This window comes from Plecotus auritus (genome assembly GCF_963455305.1).
Source record: "Plecotus auritus genome assembly, chromosome: 7".
Classification (NCBI taxonomy): Eukaryota; Metazoa; Chordata; class Mammalia; order Chiroptera; family Vespertilionidae; genus Plecotus; species Plecotus auritus.
The window spans coordinates 5,154,633-5,177,367 of record NC_137774.1 but is presented as its reverse complement, the minus strand read 5'-3'; the positions used below and the strand labels follow the sequence as shown (position 1 = coordinate 5,177,367).

The 22,735-nt window shown below is 43.2% G+C and overlaps 1 protein-coding gene across 3 annotated transcripts; it reads right to left on the bottom strand.

The window, feature by feature from the left end:
* Positions 1-225: 225 nt before the first annotated feature.
* On the bottom strand, positions 226-18,034 carry VCF1 (VCP nuclear cofactor family member 1). Of its 3 annotated transcripts, XM_080678284.1 has the most exons (4): positions 17,769-18,034; positions 13,423-13,522; positions 3,821-3,880; positions 226-866 (listed from the first exon to the last, which is right to left on the bottom strand). In XM_080678284.1, exons 1-4 carry the CDS (start codon positions 17,987-17,989, stop codon positions 627-629), a joined length of 621 nt encoding a protein of 206 aa, XP_080534410.1. In that variant the 5' UTR covers positions 17,990-18,034; the 3' UTR covers positions 226-626. The 3 variants fall into 3 exon arrangements, with proteins under 3 accessions (XP_080534410.1, XP_080534411.1, XP_080534412.1); XM_080678285.1 differs by lacking the exon at positions 3,821-3,880 and having other exon boundaries at positions 17,769-18,033; XM_080678286.1 differs by lacking the exons at positions 3,821-3,880; positions 13,423-13,522 and having other exon boundaries at positions 226-899; positions 17,769-17,994.
* Positions 18,035-22,735: the final 4,701 nt, after the last annotated feature.

Here is a 22,735-nt window from a genome sequence, read left to right as displayed (position 1 = left end):
CTCAAAGACATTCTCTCTGGAAATACAAATACACAACAGAGAGGAGACAGTTACGGGGGAGGGTGCTTCGCATACACAGCCTCCCTTGGATCCGACTCTCTGTTACAAAGGAGAGCACTTCCCACAGCACAGCTACATACTAAGAGGTAGTATGGCAATTTCAGTGCAAGACTGAATCAAGGTCTATATTTTGGAAAAAATGTATGTTTCTTCATGGAAACTATATACTCTTTACTAGTTTATTGAATTTAAAAAATTGAAGATCCCGCATTTTTAAAAGGCCTTTTTACATAAAGTAGAATTTCTAATTGACAGATTTGGAAATCAATCTGAACTGGACAAACTATGGACTCAACACGCAGATGAGATTTCCTTATACCATTACCTTGACATGGATTTGATACCCACCCTCAAAAGAATCCTATAAAAAATTGCTTCAAAGCCCCTTTAAAATTGCAATAGTGCAGCAAAACCACAAGTAAACAACTGCCTGTTAACCTGTTATTTCAAATATAGACTGAAAAGCCAACAGGCATTTTTTGTGCAATTTTTTAAAACATCGTAAGATGAAATATCAAATCTGCACAGCGCTGTCCCTTCACAGAAGGCAAGAAACCGCCAGCCCATCATGTTGGGGGCCGGCCTCGGTGCTGTAGGCTATGAAAGTGGGCCTCCTTCAGGGTCTGGTTGATGTGGAAGTAAAGGCCTTGGCATAGTGCAGACTGCTCGGGTGCGGGCTGAGGGGTGTTGGGGCTGGACCCGGTGACGATGTGGTTCAAGCTACTTTCTGGCCCACTGGCCCTGTCCGGGCTGTTGATGCTGCTGCTGCTGCTGCTGCTGCTCCCACCACTGTCACTGCTTGAAGACTGGAAAGAAAAAGGAACAGTTTCACTACTAGGCTATTTGTTTCTTAAGAACTTCACTGTGGTTTAAGAACATTCTTCCTACCTAGTCTGAGAAGTACCAGCATCAAAACAGATACTGAGTAGCCTGGCTCGTGTGGCTCAGTAGTTGAGTGTCGACCTATGAAGCAGGAGGTCACAATTCAATTCCCAGTCAGGGCACATGCCTGGGTTGCAGGCTCCATCCCCAGTAGGGTGCATGCAGGAGGCAAACGATCAATGATTCATCATTGATGTTTCTCACTCTCCCTCTCCCTTTCTCTCTGAAATCAATAAAAATATACTTTAAAATATATATTTAAAAAAATATATATATATACTGGGCTTGCCCTAGCCAGTTTGGCTGTGGTTGGAGCATTGGCCCACAGACTGAAAGGTCACAGGTTCGATTCTGGTCAAGGACACTACCTCGGTTGCAGGCTTGATCCCTGGCCCCAGTCGGGGCGCATAGGAGAGACAACCAATCAATATGTCTCTCTCTGTGTCTCTCCCTCCCTTCCACTCTCTCTAAAAAATTAATGGAAAAAAAAATATCCTTGGGTGAGGATTAATAACAACAATAAAAATAACATATACTGGGCTTTACAGTTTACAAGTTACGTTCCCCTAAGGTATTTCATTCTATCCTCACAACTACCCTGTAATGTCAAGTGGGATTACTGTCCCCATTACACATCCCTAAGCGGCAGGGTCCAGACTGAAGCACAGGCCTTCTACTGCAAACCCCTTCAACTACATCTTAACTCCTTGACATGTCTTCTCTATCTTGTCATTCATTCCAATAATTTCCAATAATCAAGGGAACAAGTTCTCAGCCTGTAAGGCAGGGGTGGGGAATGTCTGGCCCGGAGGCCAAATAAGGCCTCTGAAATCATTTGGTCTGGCCCTGCCCAGGCATCAGGGGTGAGCTAATTAAATGTTTGAACAAATGTAGCAGGCTAATGTTTAAGTTGATGATTTTGTATGACCCTTGGCAGAAGAAAGGTTCCCCAACCCCTGCTCTGAGGTGAGTATCACTCATTGGTACAGGGTGTAAGAAAGGTATCCTCATAACAAATACGAGGGCTTCTGGGAACAAGTTAAAATCTTACCTAATAATAGACAATCATGTAAACTGACTGTACCTCCACCTCGCCGCCAGCCAATCAGGAGTGATATGCAAATTAACCCAACAAAGATGGTGGTTAATTTGCATACCCAGGCGCCTTAGTGACAGTAGGATGCTTGCGTTCTGCCTTACCACTGGTCTCTGGGAAGTGTGGGAAGGTGGGGCTGGAGTGGAAAGAGGCGGCTCCAGGGCCTGAGCAGAAAGGGGCTGGGCTGGAGTGGAAAGGCGGGGCCGGCAGCCAGGGAAAGGAAAGCCCATTCTAGCACGAATCTTGGTGCATCGGGCTTCTAGTAAAAAATAAAAACCTGTGACAATTTGTGGTTATCTCAAGGACGCGAATGGTGTTCTCTGAATGCAGAACACACATCCTGAGATTTTAATATATTTCTTGTAAAGTTATATTAGCATTTTTGCAGTTCGATGTGTGTATATGTGCATGTGCACGAACCTGTCTAATATTTTAATGTAACGAACATGACTGGGTGTCTTAGTCATCTTGAAGAAGCTAGTCAGAGATCTCTAACAAGAGTCATTCGGAAATCTCCTTTCTTCCACTAGTAGGGGTCTCAAAAGAGAAGGCACTGGTAAGGATCCTTTCAGAACTACAGCATTACACAATTTTAATACTGCATTTCTAATAAACGACAATGGCAATCATTTAATTAGCACTCTCCTCTATTTACAACTCAATACAATATTGTACTAGAAGGAATAATACATGAGGAAGTTAGAATTCTAGTAATTAATAATTTGGTGTAAAATTATTTTTCTCATTAGCCATTTGATACACCTAAATTTATATTCCCTTAAAGATATTGGTTTTGAAATGTCTGCTTACAACAATGTAAAATCTACACATAAGAAAAAAGCCTGGAAAGAAAGAGCCCATAGTACTAATGTTAAAACAGAGGGGTTATAGATCTTATTTTTTCAGTCCTTTACTATAAATTTTTTGCAATGTGGTTATTACACATTTTACATTATCAAAATAAATGTATAAGTAAAATAAATGTTATTTCAAGAGAGATACTTTAAAACTCATTTTTAAAATACCAAAAGTTACACCTAACAATACATCTATAATAATAAAAGTGTAATATGCTAATTAGACCAGACATCATTCCAGAGGACCTTCTGGATGAAGCCAGGGCTGCGAGGGAAGCCTAAGTCCCAGGTGCCTGCCGGTGACCAGAGGGAAGCTGGTGCTGGCAGCCAGGGGAAGGACGGCCTATTCTTGCACGAATTTTGTGCATCAGGCCTCTAGTATATTATAATCCACATGGTATATAGGAATCACATGAGTCCTTTTAGAGAAATGATAGTTGTAACTGATGAAGGGACACTGGGTTGAGTTCTAAGTAACTTTGATTCTACTACTTAAAAATATACACATATATAAACATGCCTGAAACAGCAAAGAAAGCATGTTCACCAAATGCATCATCATTGATAAGGCTTGAACCAAGAGCTGTCATGGTCCATGGGTCACCTGGAGCTACTGAGCGTAGGTCACATATCCTATTGCCTATAGGTAGTAGGAGACGACCTAGCTTTCTTTCTACAATTAAAAAATTCCATGAAGACATAAATGGGCTGAGTGGCATCAGACGGCAGTGTTAACAGCAACAATTACATTTACTGGAAGACTGAAGAAGTCAAAGCCAATTTAAATTAAGAAAAAAGCACCTTGCTTTCCATAGCAGCCTCTCCTGACCTAGAGTGTAACAACCTAGAACTGCCGCTGGTACACCTCGCAAGGCTGTGCATATTTAACAAGCAGGTAAGGTACTACACTAGGTAAGAAACCCACCGCGCAGAAAACTTTGTTTCCTCTTAGTCTGTTTTCTTTGTTTTTCGTTACAGGTAGTGTCTGAAAATTAAGGCAAGAACTAGAATCAGTTTCTAGTAAGTCAAGTTTCTGTTTCAAATTATATTTATTTCACAACTTAACAGCAAAGGTGATACTACTCTGAGAAAAGGTAAAAGTTCTTTAAAATAAACAGGTTAGAAAAGATTTTTGTACAATGACCATTAAAAGGGGGAGGGGGACACAAATACACCAGCAATTCCTAGGCCATTTAAAAATTTTTGTAACGTAACTTTATAAAGACACGTATAAAAATGTTTAGTGTGCCTGGCCTACATGGCTCAGTGGTTGAGCATCGACCCATGAACCAGGAGGTCACAGCTCGATTCCAGGTCAGGGCACATGCCCGGATTTCAGGCTCGATCCCTGGTGTAGGGCATGCAGGAGGCAGCCGATCAATGATTCTCTCTCATCATTGATGTTTCTATCCCTCTCTCCCTCTCTCTTCCTCTCTGAAATCAATAAAAATATTTTTTAAATATATTTTATTGATTTTTTACAGAGAGGAAGGGAGAGGGATAGAGAGTTAGAAACATCGATCAGCTGCCTCCTGCACACTCCCTACTGGGTATGTGCCTGCAACCAAGGTACATGCCCTTGACTGGAATCGAACCTGGGACCCTTGAGTCCACAGGCCGACACTCTATCCACTGAGCCAAACCAGTTAGGGCAAAAATATATATATTTTTTAAAGTTTAGTGTGGCCTTGTTTAATTAAACAGCTAAAGTCTACAAACAACCAAAATGGGTAACAATAGAGAAACTGGTTAAATTATAATATCCTATATAATAAAAGCCTAATATGCTAAGTGTCTGACTGTTGGTTCGACCGTTGGACCTGTCGCTATGACGTGCACTGACCACCAGGGGGCAGACGCTCTGCCTGGTAGGTTAGCTTGCTGCTGGGATCCAGCCGATCAGGACTGGGCAAGACGGGCTGGACACGCCCTGGAGCCCTCCCACGGTCCCTCCCCAGCCCCGCCGATCAGGACTGAAATGGGCCAGACAGGCCCTGAACAAATCTGTGCACCGGGCCTCTAGCATGTATATAAAGTACAATACATGAATTATAATTCCTAACAATGAAATTGTATTCAGCTATTAAAAATTACATATAAACACACACATAAACACACCAAGATAGAAAGAAGCCTTCAACATCTTTTTTACAGGTTACAAAACAGTGTATATAGTATGTCAGCTGGTTTTAAAATGATTTTCTTTAATGTAAATATAAATATATACTAAAAATATTCTGGAAGGATATATATGCCAAAATATTTAGAATCTGGACCTTCTTTTTTTTTTTTTTACTATATTTTCTATAGCTTCTACAAAAAGAGATTTCTTTTGTGGGAAAAATGATCATGAGTGAGAATATTGCTACAAAATAGAGGTCTTTAGTTAATTCTTGGATTTAAATATATAGATCAGTAGTTCAATCTTTTTTTGGCCATACCCCTCCTGAACATCTCTAAAATCCTGATGGCGACCTGCCCGCCCCCCAGTGACCATAATTCTTCTTATTCAAAAAGTGAACTCCTATTCACATGGAGCCTAAAAGGCCATTAGCTTGGTCTAAATAAGCTTCCAAAGAAAATGGCATCCATGAAAGAGAAAAATAAAAGAAAAGGACAGTTGAAGTACTGAGGAAGAAATCACTAAGAAATTGTTAAAAAATAATAATAATAATATGAAGTGATACGAAAAATCAGCAAATAGTTTCAAAACATATAAAGAGAACTGAAATGCACAAATGTCACTATATATTTATATACTGTATATGAAGTCCCTAGAACTGTAAGAAATGCAAAAAAATTCACTGTTAGTAACTCATCCTCAAATTGCCCCCCTTAAAAATCAAATTGCCCCCCTGTGGGCATGTGCCCCACGTTGGGAACCACTGATACAGATACTGTCCATAGGGTTTCAGAAAGACTGTTTGGCCTCCTTGAGCTGCTTAAGAACCTTGACATCAGCCTCAGTTGTACTCACTTGCATTGAGGAAGGCAATGATACCTTCAAACTAAGAAGAGACAGCCCATATAGAATCAAGGTGGGGTCCTGAAGTATCAGATATATACCAGGTGTATCGGTTAATAATGCGGATTTTGAAATCTAAGAAAACATGGTAATTTCAAGAGAAACATCAAAAGTGCTTTATTCAAAGTAATGTCCATCGCTAGCTACACATTTCTCCCATCTTTCAGGTAATTTGTGGATATCGTCCCAATAGAACTTTTCTTGTTTTGTGGCAAACCATTCAGAGACCCAATTTTCCACTTCTTCATACGTTTTGAAGTGCTGCTCAGAAAGTGCGTGTGCCATCGATAAGAACAAGTGGTCATCTGACAGAGCAAGGTCTGGTGAATACGGTGGATGGGTTAATACTTCCCAGGCAAGATCTTTTAACGTGTCTTTAACTGGTTTTGAAGTGTGTGATGGTGCGTCATCATAAAGCAAAATTCCTTTGCCATGTCTTCTGGCACATTCTGGTCGTTTCACGATCAAAGCGTGGTTCAAATTGATTATTTGCCGTCGGTACCGATCAGTATTATCGGTTTCACCTAGTTTTAGAACCTCAGTAATACACCACACCTTCCTGATCCCACCAAACGCAGAGCATTGTCTTCTTTCCAAAGCGATTTGGCCTTGCAATCGATGTTGATGGTTGACCTACATGGATCAACCCATGATTTTGTGCATTTGGGATTCTCCAAATAAATCCACTTTTCATCGCCAGTCACAATTCAATGCCAAAAAGACTTTCTTTCGTGCTGTTGAAGCAACATTTTACTGATGACTTTTCGGTATTCCATTTGTCTTTCGTTCAGTTGATGTGGCACCCATTTTTCTTCCTTTGAAATCTTTTGTGCCGCATCCAACACGGGCAGGTTTGGTGAGCCTGAGGAGGGGCAGTGAAGGATTAAAGCAGACAGACAAGAGAATACAGCTGGGGCTTGGTGGGATGCTGCTTCTCTGTTGGAGAGACAGCGCCATGGCCTGCAAGACGAGTCTTTATTTTATAGCCAGAGCACACACAGCAAAACAAGGGTAGTGGTCAACATGTTTACAATGTTCTTGTGAGTTTCACCTTGTTTTGGCAGCACTTGCTGCACCTCCCACAGCCCATTAGCTACCTGGGCAGGAACTAGGGAGGGCTACAAGGTTAAGCTTAATTATGCTAGGAGAGCTCTGCCTTCCAAGCTGGGACTTGTTTGTGGCCCTGCCACAGGTCAGTCCCAGGCCTGACCCCTATAGTCGCTCCCTACAATCTTTCCTATTGCTTGTAAACAATTGGAAATTGTTTGCTGAGCAAAGTTTAATCTTTCTGCAAGTTGTTTTTGAGTTTGACACACATCTTCATCCAATGCTTTTAATTGTTGGTTTTTAAACTTTTTCGGTCGACCTGGACATTCTTTGTCTTTCACATCGAAATCATCACTTTTAAAGCGTTTAAACCAGCGTTCACAAATACCTTGAGATGGAGCGTATTCACCATAAGCTTCCCGAAGTATTCAGCAGCACTTTTCTTCAAAATAAAGTAATGAATTAAAACTTTCCGCAAATGCTCTTTTTTTGGCACGAAATTCAATGGTTTTAAGTGTAGAAATATCTATGATGTTAACACCTTCAGAAAATTTGACATATGAAGTTTTGAAGCTTGTTGTCAATACAAAAAAAATAGCATACATATAAAATCGTGTATATATCAATATGTGTGTAACTCCGTCTATTGAAAAAAATCCGCATTATTAACGGGTACACCTGGTGCTGTCATCCAAGGTAAAAATGCATCTCTTTCAAGATCCTTTGGCTCTATTTTCTGCCAATTCAAGTCTTCTCACCCTCCAAGAGGCTTTCGCCAGTACCTCACAGACTGACGAGTGTTTTTCAAATGGATGGTGAAACCCATTGGTGGGGAGCAACCAGCACAGAAAAAGAAAACAGTGCAACAGGGTGAGGGTAATTGTGAAACTTTTTTTCGATTATTCACAAATATATTTGGTATGTACTGGGCCACAAAATAAAGCATTTCTATGGGAGAGGGTTAAAAATGTTTGAAAGTCATTTTAAGTGGTCTTATTAACACTCAGCCATCCAAGTGTTCCACTTGATGGGATCAAGACCATTTACTTTTAACCCTAAAGGCATAAAATCAAATTTTAACTCTATCAGTGCTTTAAGATAGAGATAAATCATCTTATAAAAAAACACACACTTGAAATAGGAAAAAAAATTGTATTTCCCCCACTGAGTGGCACTTTTTTGTATCAAATCCTTGGGGTAGGAGGAGGGGGGCACTACTCAACAGCATGGCTTTGAGAACTGGTACAGTTTGTACCTCGTTACTATTCCTGCTTTGAAAGACTTGAACACATTCTGTACTGAAAGAGTCCAGAAACTTTGGGATTGAGAAAGATTCATCAACTAGGATCCCTGTTCCCAGGCTCCTGACTCCTTACAGACCATTTATCCAAATCCAAGGTTACAATGCGCATTTCTTTTCTCTGAATTTTCAATTTGGGCTGAGTGCTGACTCTGACCAGGTTATTTTCAATGACAACTTTATATTACAAATCAAAAGACAGTAAGGTCCTGATCTGTGAAATAAAAACCCCTTGCAAATCCAGGTATACAAGCACAAAGTTAAGTTTATGAAGATTCTGATCGAGAGTCTCTCTTTCTAAATATACAAAGGCAGCTCACAAGAATTCTGTGGGGAAGAACTGTGTGAAAAGGGAGGATTCTAAAACCTACTTGTGCACCCTGGTGACTGCAGATAAGACCCAGAAGAATGCAGTCCATTTTAGAATCACCTGTAGGCTTTTGAAAACATGCCAGGGCCCCACCTCAGGAGGCAGTGCACTGGGGCTCCCTGGTCATTTATTTACTGAGCTTCATCAAGAATGTGGTGACAATACAGCCACTGCTAAGGACAGTACACAGACACCGTAGCGACAGGAAATCTAGCAATAGGTGTGTACGAGGGAGCGAGGAGAGAGGCTCCTTAAAATGGATGGTGTCTGAACTGGGCCTAGAGGAGGAGGAAGAATCTTTTTATAAGGAGGGTGCGACAAAATGGGAGAATAAGCAAAATCAGGCGTGTTCTGGGGACGAAAGCCTAAAGGTGTGGTGTTGGCTGCACCACTCCAGGAAGTATTAGTGAGACAAAATATACATGAGAGGTCATGGCTAGGTTATAGGTGCCCCAAGTCTGCGGGAACAGTTTCTAAGCATGTAATATGTGTTCAGATCTGCACTTAGGAGTGAGGAAGCTATGGATCTATTGAGATGAACAAGGTCATGGAGATCGAGCAGGGGCCAACTGGTAAGTTTTCTAGAACATCAAGCAGGAGAGCCAAAACCGGTTTGGCTCAGTGGATAGAGCGTCGGCCTGCGGACTCAAGGGTCCCAGGTTCGATTCCGGTCAAGGGCATGTACCTTGGTTGCGGGCACATCCCCAGTAGGGGGCGTGCAAGAGGCAGCTGATCGATGTTTCTCTCTCATCGATGTTTCTAACTCTCTATCCCTCCTCTCCCTTCCACTCTGTAAAAAATCAATAAAATATATTTAAAAAAAAAAAAAAAAAAAAAAAAGCAGGAGAGCAGGCCTGCATGAGGACCGTGGCAATGTCAATGAAGGGGTATGTGTCATACCCCAGAGGGAGATGGAAGGGACACAGGAAGGAAATAGAGACATCCAAGTTGACACCAACCACTCAGGACAATGCTTGCCAAATACAGTTGATCCTTGAACATGAGGGTTAGGGGTGCTGACCCCTGCACAGTTAAAAATCTGCATATAACTTTTGACTCCCCCAAAACTTAACCACTAATAGCCCATTGTTGACCTGAAGACCAATAACATAAACAGCCGATTAACACATATATTTTATTATTGTATATTAAATTATACTAGAGGCCCGGTGCATGAAATTAGTGCACTGGAGGGGGGGTGTCCTTCAGCCTGGCCTGCGCCCTCTCACAGTCCGAAGCCCTCAGGGGATGTCCGACTGAGGGCTAAGCCAGCCGTGACTCTGACTTCTGACTGAGCGGCGCTCCCATGGGAGCACAATGACCACCAGGAGACAGCTCCTGCGTTGAGCGTCTGCCCCTGGTGGTCAGTGTGCGTCATAGCGACTGGTCGTTCCGCCGTTCGGTCGATTTGCATATTAGCCTTTTATTATATAGGATTATTTTCTATTATATTATATTCTGTAATCCTATAGGGTAAGCTAAAGAAAGGATATTTAAAAAATTATAAGGCAAACATATTTACAGTACTGTACATATTTACTTTAAAAAAGAACGTATACTAGTAAATGGACCCACATAGCTCAAACCGGTGTTGTTCGAGGGAATGTCCCTACCATTGTATAGGACTCAAGAGGAAGACAAAAAGGGATAAATCATTTCACTTCTTGCTCATCAAGAGAAAAACAAGCCTAACTTAGCCACTGCTAACATGATTCATACAGAATGGCTTTATAGAAAAATTTTTATTCCTATAGTAATAATATATATCTCAATTGAAAAAATAGCATCCGAAAGCTCACAAATCATTAAATCTAAGTCATTGGAATTAAAATTCAAGGTCTTCAAACATCTATTACGTTTTTGAAAAAGCAAAACAAACAAACAACCACCACAAAAAATACTAGACCCCAAAGTCTTCATTTATTCTACACAGATAGAAATCGAAAATGGTTTCTTGCTAACACCATGTTATAACACTGACTTGGGAACACTTTCCAGCTACTCTTCTGTTTCTATGATTTCTGCCAAGTCGAGGACCTTGCTGCCCCTGGATAGCTAGCACAGCTTCCCAGAACTTCTACCCGCTCTTCCGGGAGACGGCACACGCATGGCAAGGAGCAAGCTGCTCAACAGTCAAGCTCTGGGGCTCACTGATCCTGCCTCTTGCTAGCTGTGTATCTCTGGGCAAGTGACTTTATATTTTTCTGTGCCCCAAAATTTCCATCTGACAAGTAGAAGTAATAATACCTGCTAAATTGGCAGGAAGAAAATGCACAAGCAGAGTGAAAGTTTCTTTCTACATAACTCATCCGGCAAGTCAGTGCGCATTCTTTGGCTCCACGGTGTGTAGGAAGAAAGAGGCATGAACTGGTTCCAATTTCCAGGCAATTACCATTTACTTGTGGCATAATTTAATAGTTTAGTATTTTAACAAAAATCAAAAACCTCAAAAAAAAAAAAGAAAGAAAAGAAAAGAAACAAACCACCTCACATCTTACTTCACAGTGCTTGCCAACATTATTACATTTAGGAGAAAAAGATAACTTTTGGGAATTTTAAATCTCTCTTAGAATTAAAATTTCCTTCCAAATGGAAGTTCTTCAAGTCACAAAAAAAGGAATTCTAAAATTATTTAAGTATTTCAGGAACGACAAAGGAAACCATTTCTCTTAACTGAGTTAGTCTTAAGGAAACTTGCCTCTGCCCTACCTTAGAATTAAAAAGTAACATTTTCATCAATAAGGTAATTTGTCATGTAAATTAATAAAGTGATCCATTTCTAAGGAATCATTTTAGTGCTTTCCCTTTTATATGTCAAAAAGCAGCCAAATAAGCTAACCTTGCTTTCTGTGCTACAAGCACAATGATCTATCCCAGTGGTGACGATTCAATTATTCAGGGCTTAACTTTCCGCTTTGAAGACTTTCCCCTGCCCTTTGCCTCTCTAGCTCTCCCTGGGTTCGCAGGCCTCATTACTTGTTAATGCCACTGCTGGGGAAGCACAGCACCACAGGCCACTCGCTCAGACGGCTGGTGGATGTCCAGCCAGCACAGCTGAGTCACAGGGTCCAAGTTACCCTTAGCAAGTCACCATTGCCCGAGAGGGTGACTGGTGAGTGCAGATACCATGACAGATAAGAAGTACCTGCACTGACTGTAAATAATAACAGAGACAACCTAGTCCACCCCCAGCCTAATGATTTACATAGCTGCTTAACCACTGAATTTCTTTGGACAAGTAAGAACAAGACATAGGAACCTACAGGTTGAGTAACAACACACTATTTTCTTCTGTGATACCAACACACGGGTTTTCGAAAGGGAGTGCAGGTCATTTTCTACAAACAGCAATGAAAACAAAACGAAAATGAATCCTAAGGAGTTTCTCTAAAAATAAGAGATCAGAAATGTTTAGTTTTTTTTAAACATAACAATTTATATTCCTGTTCTCGGGCATCAAAAATGTAGATATCAGGGGAAAAGACCAATACAAAGAGTTAGACTTACTACTATACCTTCAAACGACTGTGAATATCATACAGCGGAATTTACATACAGATACAAGTAAAGAAATATTCATGACGACACCATGCAAGTAATCACTGCATCCTCTTTTAAGGAATAGCCTTATAATTCAAAAGAATAATGGGTGCTCTCCCTCCCAGGAGGAGCACAGCCCTGCCTTTCTCCCTGCACCGCCCCCCCACCCCCCCAGGTCCTTACCATTAGTAAAAAAAAAAAAAAAAAAAAAAGAGAGAGACTCAATTAGTGTTAGTGTTTTATCATCAGATGCTCACAGTAGCCTCTGAAGTCTGGTTTCTTTCATCCCTGAGATTCCCCAATTACCACTTTAAACAAAGGTCAGTAACTTTTTTGTTCATCCTTTTTTAAAAACGAAGAAAAAGTGTAATAGGAAAAATTTTTAACAGGGATAAAAGTTAGAGAAACTCAAATCTCCATGTAGAACAAGCATGTCAAACTCAAACGCTAACATAGGCCAAATAAATGAGGCATGTGGCCTGTGAGTCGCGGGCCGTGAGTTTGAAATGCTTGATGTAGAAGGATCTAGCTACACTTTTCATTACTTGTTCCTGAATGAGTCTTCCCCACATGACAGTTACAGACCCCCACCCTGGGGGGAGTTATCATCAAGAACTAATTAAAATGCAAATTATCTGTTGTGCAAGAATTGTGATATGCAGAATTCTGCTTGAAGTTCTGAGGCTTAGGAATCTTTGCCATTGAGGAGTTTCTGTTAGGTGGTACCTGTCAAGGGTCTAAGTCCTTAGGCACCTAATTTATAGCAGCATCACCTCAATGTGAGCCTCCGTTCGGCACTGTGGCCAGCCTTCCGAGGATTTCTCCCCGCATGCTGAGGAAGCGCTGCCAGGAAGCAAGAACCATGGAAGCTCTCTCCCTCTCCACGCTACTCTGCCTCCTGAAGCAGCTTTGTGAACAACACAATGAAAGGGTGAAAACACTGAAAAACAGGATTCTGCGTACATATACATTATATATTCTTAAAGATATGTGAATTGAAGCAACAAAATATGCTTACCTTAAAGACAATAATGGGTCATAAACTATTAGAAAGTAAGTTGTTTTGTGAAATATCAAATAGGGGGTTCAAAGAAGGGCTTGCAAAGGTTCATGAAACTTCTAACAAAACAGATTTGGGGGGAGCGTGCCTGACTAGGGCAGACACAGACTGTTTTGCTGGGGAAGGTGCAAAGCTTCCTCAAAGGGGCCATGGCTCAAAAAAAGTTGAAACACTGCAATTCCTACCTCTGTGTCCCAGGAATCGTGAAAGACAGGGTTTCTGCTACTCCTTTTGGTCTGTGGGGGGAGATGGTGGTCCTCTTCATTGCCATTCCTTCTCCTTTTCCTGAAATTAAATCACAAGGAGGAAAAAAAAAATCCAACAGTTCACCTTTCAAACACTTAAAATGGTAAACCATGACAACATACAAATTTGTCCTCTTGCCTGAAAAAAATAGAATTCAGCATCTGATAGCCCAACAGGTTAAAATTGGGAGCACACCATCACTAGGCACACTAAGAGCAAACATAAAATAGCAGCAGTAAAGTGGGGCTTAAATTGGTGTGACTGATTTTGCAAAAGCTTTTTAAATGCCTACTGTGAATAAATAAGAGCAGGAAGACAGTAATGATTGCGCTTTTTAAACTCCCACCTAATTAAGGTTATGGTCTTTCTACATTTCCTGAAATTCCAAGTTACTTTATTTTGCTTCCTTCCATGTGACAACGCCTATTTTACCCTTAAAATCCATATGAAAATGGTGCTACCCAGGAATATCCATAGAGGTTCATGGTAGCCGCTAATGTTTAGTTTTTCTTCATCCCTGATTTTCTCCCATTTGTCACATTAAACAAAAGCTCTATGCCCTCCAAAGTATTAAATTACTTTTCTGGACAAACCCTGGAAAAGCTGCTCTTGAACACAAACTTGATTATTCTGGCTATAGCACCTAGTGTCATGATATAAATTACTTGACCAGATTGTTTCTTTGAGACTATGGCATAAGCTGCTTAAAAAGTACAAATTTAAAGAAAAATCAGACACCTTTCTCAGTTCTGTGTGTTCTAAGATGTGCAACAGAGACAACATTTGTATGCTTTCTATGCAAGAACCAAGTGTTGTCAGAAGAACTTCCAAACCCCAGTTAGAAAAAGAGAAATAAATTATAGGAGGTATAATTTTAAATCAAATTGCCTGGAACTGTTCTGTCCAATATGGCAGACACTAACACATGTGGTTATTTAAATTTTAATTAATTACAATTAAATACAATTAAAAATCCAGTCCCTACATCACATCAGCCACATTTCAGCTAGTGGCAACTGTATGAACAGCACAGACAGAGAAGGTTCCCATCACTGCAGACAATGCTACAGGACAGTGCTGCCTGGAGGCCAAGTTACACACAGCAGCAGCACCTACTATAGCGAAAACTCTTAAAGGTCCAAATTTTTAGAGCTGGAGGAAAAAACAGCTTTTTGGGAAGTACTGAATTTGAGCAGATAGTATCTTCTTATGTGAGTAGGGCAGCTTATTGGGGCAGGCCCTTAACCCAAAAGTTTTGAGTTGAAGTCTGGACATTGAAGAAACTTTATCCTCCTGCACTCAGTTCCTGTACTCCGCAGCATTCTGAGGCCCTCTAACGTTATGAATGAGTTTGGATCCAGTTTAGGGTAAATGGTGGGTGTGTGGTTCTGATACAGCATGAATCAACCAACAGGCAGAGGGCTACGCCACGTATCTCATTCTAAGGCTCAGCTGTTTGTAAAGTAAGATCATCACTTCTGCTTCCTACCTTTCTCCCAGGAGCCTGGGTCATATCTACACAGTATTTTGAAGTACTCGGAAGCTAAAAACTAGATGAATACCAGGTTTTAATAGTCATTAAAGATGTTTTATTAACATAGATTTGAGCCAAGAAATTGCTACTTCCATCCTCATATGACCAGAGAATGTTCACAGGAATATGAAGAAGTTACAGAGCAATGTCCAATGGAAGGCCAGTGGACACCCAAAGAATCTCATGAACCGGCAGTATGTTGGTCCCAAATTCTTCTTTTATCAGTGTGACAACAGCTGATTGTGCTTCGGGCTGCTGAGTCACTCTTACCAAACTTAGGAGCCTGACCAAGACTTTCCGATTTCCTCATTTATGACGGGGAATGTATCTTCCCAGCGACAAGAATGTGAATGTCCAGAGGCTGCTAGGACAAAAGAGTGGAAGAACAGAGGATGGGCTGGTTTTGCCGATTTCACTAAACTCTGGGAAGGTCACAGGAAAACAGCCCTGCCGCATTCATCCTCAGCCTCATTTCTCAAAGTACCAGAATCCTCTTCTCCAGGTGGGGGCCCTCTCTTCTGGATGGAACTGGGTTAAGAATGAGCCCTACTTGTTCTTCAATTCACTTTTTGTCTAGACTCTATGCAGATTCTGTCCCTGAAACATTCTTCTTTCAACATTATCATTAATAACTGGAAAGATTACAGCTTCATGCCCAAACCTACCCACACAATCAGTCAGATTACAACTTTCAACATTAATGCCACAGACCAGGTTATAATTTTAGCAGCCACCCTGTCATTGATCATATTCTCCCTAGCCATCTAGTTAACAGATCATTGTTTAGCATCTACTACTTCTAAGGATGGCTGATTCCATCACTTTTCATCATTTCATTTCTCCCCCATCTTCCTGTCATCTTCTAGAGACTGGGCACAAGAAGTAACAGAACCCTTCCTTCCTACTGGAAAAAATAACTACACAAATAAATCCCTCAATACATGAGATAAAGGATCGGTATTGATGAAAGAAAGGGCTTCCTTGTGGGTATTTCACTTCAATACCCACTCCTCTACCGCCATCCCAGTATGTACACCACCATCTTTGACCAATGATTCACCTGAAAGCTGAGGAAAGAGAACCAGAGACGTGAACTAACTTGGAGATACCAAGATAGCTAGCAGAACTGGTCCCTTGTGCACCGTGGGACTTGGGGTGAAAAGTAGGTGAGAAACCCCTGTCCAAACCTCTTTTATAGTAAAAAGTGACCAGTATAAACATGTTGGCCTTATGTATCAGAGGAAAGGAAATCCGCTACCAGGATAAACACAGTCATCTGTACACAGGGTTGGATAAAAGAGAATATTTTTGTAGGAAAGACTTTTACTCTTTCAGATACGTGAGACATCCCAAGAGACGATCCAAAAACCATACACTGGGTTTGAGAAGGAAAAGAAAATGGCAGTCCGACCAAGCTGACAATACGGAAGGGCTCTGCTACTAATTCCGCCCGGTCAGTGGTCACTGGGCCCCTAACGTCAAATTGAGTGCATCTCATTTCCTAGGGGCGCTAGATGCCTCCCTCCCTGCATGGCCCCAGTCAATAACCCCACGCACAAGTCGGAGGAACCACAGCTTTTCACTACTGGACCGGATGACCTCAGGAAGCCTTCCAGAATTTTAACTCCGTGAATTAACATCCTCCGGAGCTGGGTCCTCGGGGAAAGACAGTCGATTCCCTTCAGAGCCCATGAAAACATGGAACAAGAAGATAAACAGCATCATGTGTCAAGGCGATCCTACCTATTCGCTTAAACCGCAGAGGCTATTATGGAGCAAAGGGAAGCCCCGTGAACCTTAAGGACGCAGGTCAATCAGCCGGCCTCCCTCCGTTTGTCTCAACAAGGAAAATGGAAAAGTTGGACTGGGTGACCCATAGGTTTTTCCACTTCAAACTCCACGAGGAAGGCTTTTTCTCATTTGGAAATGAAGCGGATCCCCTTCATTCTGGGGTACCCAACCCCAATTTTCTCCTCTCCACATTGTTACCGGGGTTACTCAGAAGAAGAAGAAAGGATCGCAGCTGAGTCCGGACTCGACTCGAGCACGTCAAGCAAGCCCAACCCCCCCACCCAGGCCTGAGGCCAGGCTCCGGGGAAAAGCAGTGCGTCGCGATACCATCCTCCCTCCCTCCGGCCTCCGGAGTCAAACGGCTCCGCCTCCAAACAGTTTAGAACCCGGTCAGTTCTCTCCGTGCTCCGGCCAGAGGGACCCCACCAGCCACTCTGGTCATCTGCCCTTCCGTGTTCACAGCCGTCCAAGGCCCAAATTCGTCCGTCAACATAACCCCTCCCGGCTGCAGGGTTAACCCCAGTCCTTCTTTCTGACCTTGGGGAGCCGGCAGCCCCGCACCCCGTTCCCCCTCTCCCCCAGATGCACTAGGAGCTCCCACTCGAAGATCAGACATTCTTCCCCTCCCCCCACCCTCCTAAATTTAGGACAGGGACGCTGTAGGGCCGGCGTCTCTCTTCCGGGACCGACCAGACTTCATTCCAAACAGAGAAAGATGGGGCGGGGGGAGATGGGGTAGTGGGGAGACCTGGACCCTGGAGTCACTCCACCAGCACCCTCAGGGTTCAGGTGCCGAGACACACGCACAGCCCGCTCCCCTCCCCTCCTCCCCCTGACTATAACACCCGCAGGGCCCGCGCTGGCTCGGACCCCGCTTCGAGCGTCCTGTCGACTCCACCCTCCAAGAAAGCGGAGAGGGGCTGGAAAGGAACGGGGGGGGGGGGGTCCCTCTCGTCTCACCTGGGGCGGAGGCGCTCGCTCATGGCAGCCGGTGGAGGGGAGCGACGCGGAGGCGCTCCGCGAGAAGAGGGGACCGAGGGTGTGGTGTTTTGGCGGCCGCCACGCCCACCCCGTCGGGCCTTGGCTCTCGCCGCGGCACGGGTGGACTCTGCCGGTGGTAAGTACCCCTCGGTGGGACCCGTACCACTGCTACTTCCGGCGTCTGCTCCGCGCCCCCCCATGTCGCAGCCTCCGTGGTACCGCCCTCTCGCGGCTGCGCAGTGACGCGTCCCGGCCGCGCCGACCAGTAACCCCGCCCACGGGAAGAGGCGGGCTTGGAGGGGGAGGAGCTACTGAAAACCTCTGGGAGAAAAGGACCTCACTAGAGGTGTCTAGAGCTTTCGCCTCTTCGCAGCCTAGCGAGGGCAGTGTAAAAGTCGAGCCAGAGTTAAGTGAAATTAACTTATGTCATAATAATACGAAATAAGTATTTGAGTTTAGGTCCCTGTGAGGTAACAATTTTTAAAAAAAATAGCTTAGATGCATCAGGCAGTTATGTAGACGCGACCGGGAGTTGGGAAGCTGCTCGTGGGATGCTCTGGGGGTCTTATCGCGGGGGCTTCCAGGACTTTTAGGTCTTGGGAGGTGAGGACGCTGGTCTAGGGGAGTCTCGACGGCGGGGTGCCTATCTAAGAGCGACTATCCTGAGCCGAGAGGGGTGTCGATCGGGTGGCGGGACAGATGGAGGGCTTTCCGGAGCCGCAGAATGAGTCCCCTTCGGCGTCCCAGCGGCTCCGGCGCCTCGGGCCAGGGCTGCGGGAAGGCCGGCCTCGGACCTCGGAGCTGCCTGGCGGTCCCCGCCCACTCCGCTGGAAGCTGCCAGACAGCTTTCTGAAAAGTAAGGGAGCCGGGAGGGGGGACGGGAGAGATGAGGCGGCCGGGGAAGGAAAGGTCCGCTGGAGAGCGCAGGAGGTGAGGGCGAAGATTAGGGTAACCTTGAGATCGGTCCGGTGCCCGGGAGGCTGGGGAAGTCTTAACTCTCTGCTTCCCGGAACTCGGAAGGAGAACTGCCGTACTGATAACGCGGGTATTCGTTTGCGGTTCAGTCGACTGACTTCTCTGATTGTGTCTTGCACAGGCTGACGTTAAAACCATTTGATTCTGTCAAACGCGGGAACGGCGATCGGGAAGCATGGAGATCCAGGAGAAAGAACCGCAGAATTAGCGCCCTTGTACAGAAGGAAGCTCGGGTAAGAAAGCAGTTGTTAACTCACGATAAGACGTTCCCGCGTGTGGACAAAGAGATTGTTCTAGCAATGTTAAGTGTGAGGGTGGAGTTAACAAGAGGCCTCGGAAAATGATTAGCCTAAGGCGCAGGGACTGGCCTAGCGTGTGTGTTTTTGTAAATAAACGGCCTGTAACTTTCATTATATTGTCAAAGGGGTTGCCTCCAACTGTAAGTCTGTTGACAGAAAACAGCTTTGCCTGACTTCACGTGGGGGGATATGGTGGGTTGCTTCCTTTGATGCACGCAACGGCCAAGGTTATACCTACTTATTTTGTAAACGGTTTTCGAGTCTCACTCTTTGGCCTAGTGGTTAGAAGATATTCATACTTAAAGTACTTGATAATAATACTTGTGTGTTTATGTGCAGAGAAAGTTTTCACTGAGCAAGGATCACATCCAGGCTCAGTGCGAGGTTTTGAGAACCCAGCTGTGAGCAGACTAGACATGTCCTTGCCCTCTGGAGCTTCCTAATATGTTAAATGTTAGTAGAGCTTCGTTTCGCATGCTCAGACAACGGGAGTTGTAATATTTTCTTCTTGCACCTGTGATTCTTCCATATATTTCACTTTAGAAACCACTACTATAATCAACCACCTTCAAATCCTGGCCTGAGTTTTTTATTCTTCACCATTATTTGCTTGAATGATGTGTTTAAGGGTTTTTGACAGTTTATTTTTTTACACTCATGTGATATCCAGTTGACTTGCTACAACCTTAAATAGCAAACCTTTTATTCTGACTGTTAATTGGACATCTTTTCATACACTAACCATTAATTCATTAGATGGAAATCGGTCTTCCTTACCTCCTAGTCAGGGACGTAGATTTGATTGTCTTCTGCAACAATTACTTCCTAGAAGACTTCCTAATGTAAATTAAGTGGTCCTGAAAACCAACCTGTATCTTCTATTTTCCAACTTCCTAAGAAAAAATAGATCAAAACAAACTTTAAAAAATTATCTTTAACCTAGGTAAATTATCTTTAACCAAATGAATTTAAAAGGTATGAAATAAATGAAATGTTGGCATTTACAAATTATGTGCTACTCATAATCTCATATGTACTTTTTTCAGGAATAGGAGAGTGAGATTCCACCAGAATGGAAGTGTGTCCTTACTGTAAGAAGCCATTTAAACGATTAAAATCCCATTTGCCACATTGTAAGATGATAAAACTAACTATACCTGCCGATCAAAATGTTTGTCAGTCTGAGCAGGCTACATTCCCACATGCTAAGAAAAGGAAAAGTCCAATCAAAGACTTAACTAAAGCTAAAGAGAGAGAGTTGGGGACAAAGAGTGAGAAAAGAAATAGTAAGTTGATGAGGGACAAAACAGAACGGACTGCTGAGCCCTTTCCACTACCAGCTATTGGTTTGGAAAGAGCAGGTGATACAAAGGCAAGTGATGATGACACCAAGAATCAAATTCAGCTCTCCCTCAGAATGGTAAAAAATCCTGAACCAAAGATTACTTTCAAGGAAGAAGCTAAGACTCCGTTTTATGCATTAAAGAACGCTACTCCTAAAAGGAAACTTGCAAAAGATTTGCCTCAATCAGGGGAAAGTAGAAGTTGTCCTTCACAAACTAAAGCATCTTTACCTTTTGGCCCAGTGGAACCTTCTTTGTCAAATCAAGATAGAAAATATTCTTCAGCCTTACCTAATGATGCACAAGCCACTTCTGCTAAGTCAAACTTGGACACAATTGATCCCTCAAAACAGAAGCTTCTAGTAAAATTACTAGATATGCCTACTGGTGATAATCATAGTTCTCCCATGAATCTCAATTATGGAAATAAAAGAGAAAGAACGTCGTATTCGAGTGATGAGCGAGATTCCAAGGCCAAGGACCACCTCTCAGAAATGTATATTGATATTAGAGACGCTGAGAAGGAGAAAAAGAACATGGAATCACAAATTTTAGATTTTCAAGTCAGCCCCTTAGGCAAAGTCCAAGTCCAGGAGAACCCGGGAAAAGGACTTGGCCTTGGAGTAGAGGCATGTGGGAGCAAAGGACACACAAAGGAAAGTGTATGTGTGACGGAAATGCAGGAGTGCCCTTCCAGGAGCGACAGCTCTAAGAACTTCAGTATGGATGCGCCAGCCACAGAGAAGAAATCTCGAGGGGAAGGTCCCCGTTTAGATTTGTTCGTGCCAAGGCAGACGATTAGCAATGAGTTCCTTTCTGTGTCAGAGCCACGTAATCAAAGTCTGGCCTCTCTGGCTATAAAATTTCTACAAGAAGAGAAAGCAGAAGCCTGCGATCCTAATCGAGGTCCTGATGGAAAGGCATTGATGGGAAGTGAGGGGCAAGCCTTTCTGGAGCCCAGATCTGGCTGTGGGCCCCAAGCCTTACACCCTGAGGGCCAGCGGTCTTTACCTTCAACCCAGCATGGTACCTCTAAAACTCTCTTCACCGGGCAGATGGAAATTGCCGACAGGAAGACCCTTCCTAGCTCCCTGGGGCTGGAGTGGTTTCCAGAACTCTATCCCGGTTACCTTGGACTAGGCGTGTTGCCAGGGAAGCCTCAGTATTGGAATTCAATGGCCCAGAAGCCTCAGCTCATCAGTCCCCAGGGGGAAAGACTGTCACAAGGTAAATATGCTCATTTTCCAGGGCCATCCAGCTCTGTGCCTTTTGAAGTAAGATTCAGAATACTAATATTTGCCCTCAGTTAGCTTATTTTTACCTGGGCATTTAAGTGCACTGGACTTAGAGTTGCTTTGAAAATAATACTTCTTTCTCCAAGGGTAACAGTGGTTTATCACTCTCCCTTCCGCTCCATCAATAGTTGAAAGCCAGGCTGGCTGGTGATGTGGATATTTGAATTTCTACATTAGGGAGAGGCATGGCCAGTAGAAGAAATTGGGTGGGTATTCAAGCCGAACAGGCTCAAGCACAAAGACTTCAGAGTCCACCTAAGAAGAAGAAGCACTGTTCAGATTTCAGTCACAAAATAGGTTCCAAGTTTTTGGTCAAATGCAACACCTGGGAATTTAGAATAGCAAAGAAGGTACAAGCAGACACTATTTTTGGATTTGGGGGCAGGATGGTATTAAAACTGTTAAGGGAGGCACTCCAGTCCAGGCAGATACAGGGGAAGTGGAAGGTTGAGAGAAGAGCACCAGGAATAGAGGGTGTTACAAAAAAGGTGTGGAAGTCCATGCACTAGAAAAATTAGTCCACAGAGAACAGGACCCAAGAAAGTCTCTTCATTTTCCTCATCAGGAGGCTTTGGGTCTTTTTTTTTTTTTTTTAAATATATTTTATTGATACTTTACAGAGAGGAAGGGAGAGGGATAGAGAGCTAGAAACATCGATGAGAGAGAAACATCGATCAGCTGCCTCCTGCACACCTCCCACTGGGGATGTGCTGGCAACCAAGGTACATGCCCTTGACCGGAATCGAACCCAGGACTCTTCAGTCCGCAGGCCGACGCTCTATCCACTGAGCCAAACCGGTTTTGGCGAGGCTTTGGGTCTTGTTCCCTTTTTTAGATTTTCTACAGGCAGAGTTAAATGTAGCTTCCATCTCTTTGGCATATTCTATAAATGATCACATATTCACGAAACGCCAATTTATCTGGTCTCAAAAGCATTTTCTTTTGTACTTTAAATTATCCCTTTCTAAAGATTTTAAAATGGAAGAACATCAGGTAAGGAGTGTTAGCTAAAGCTCCAGTTTCTTCAACTGCCT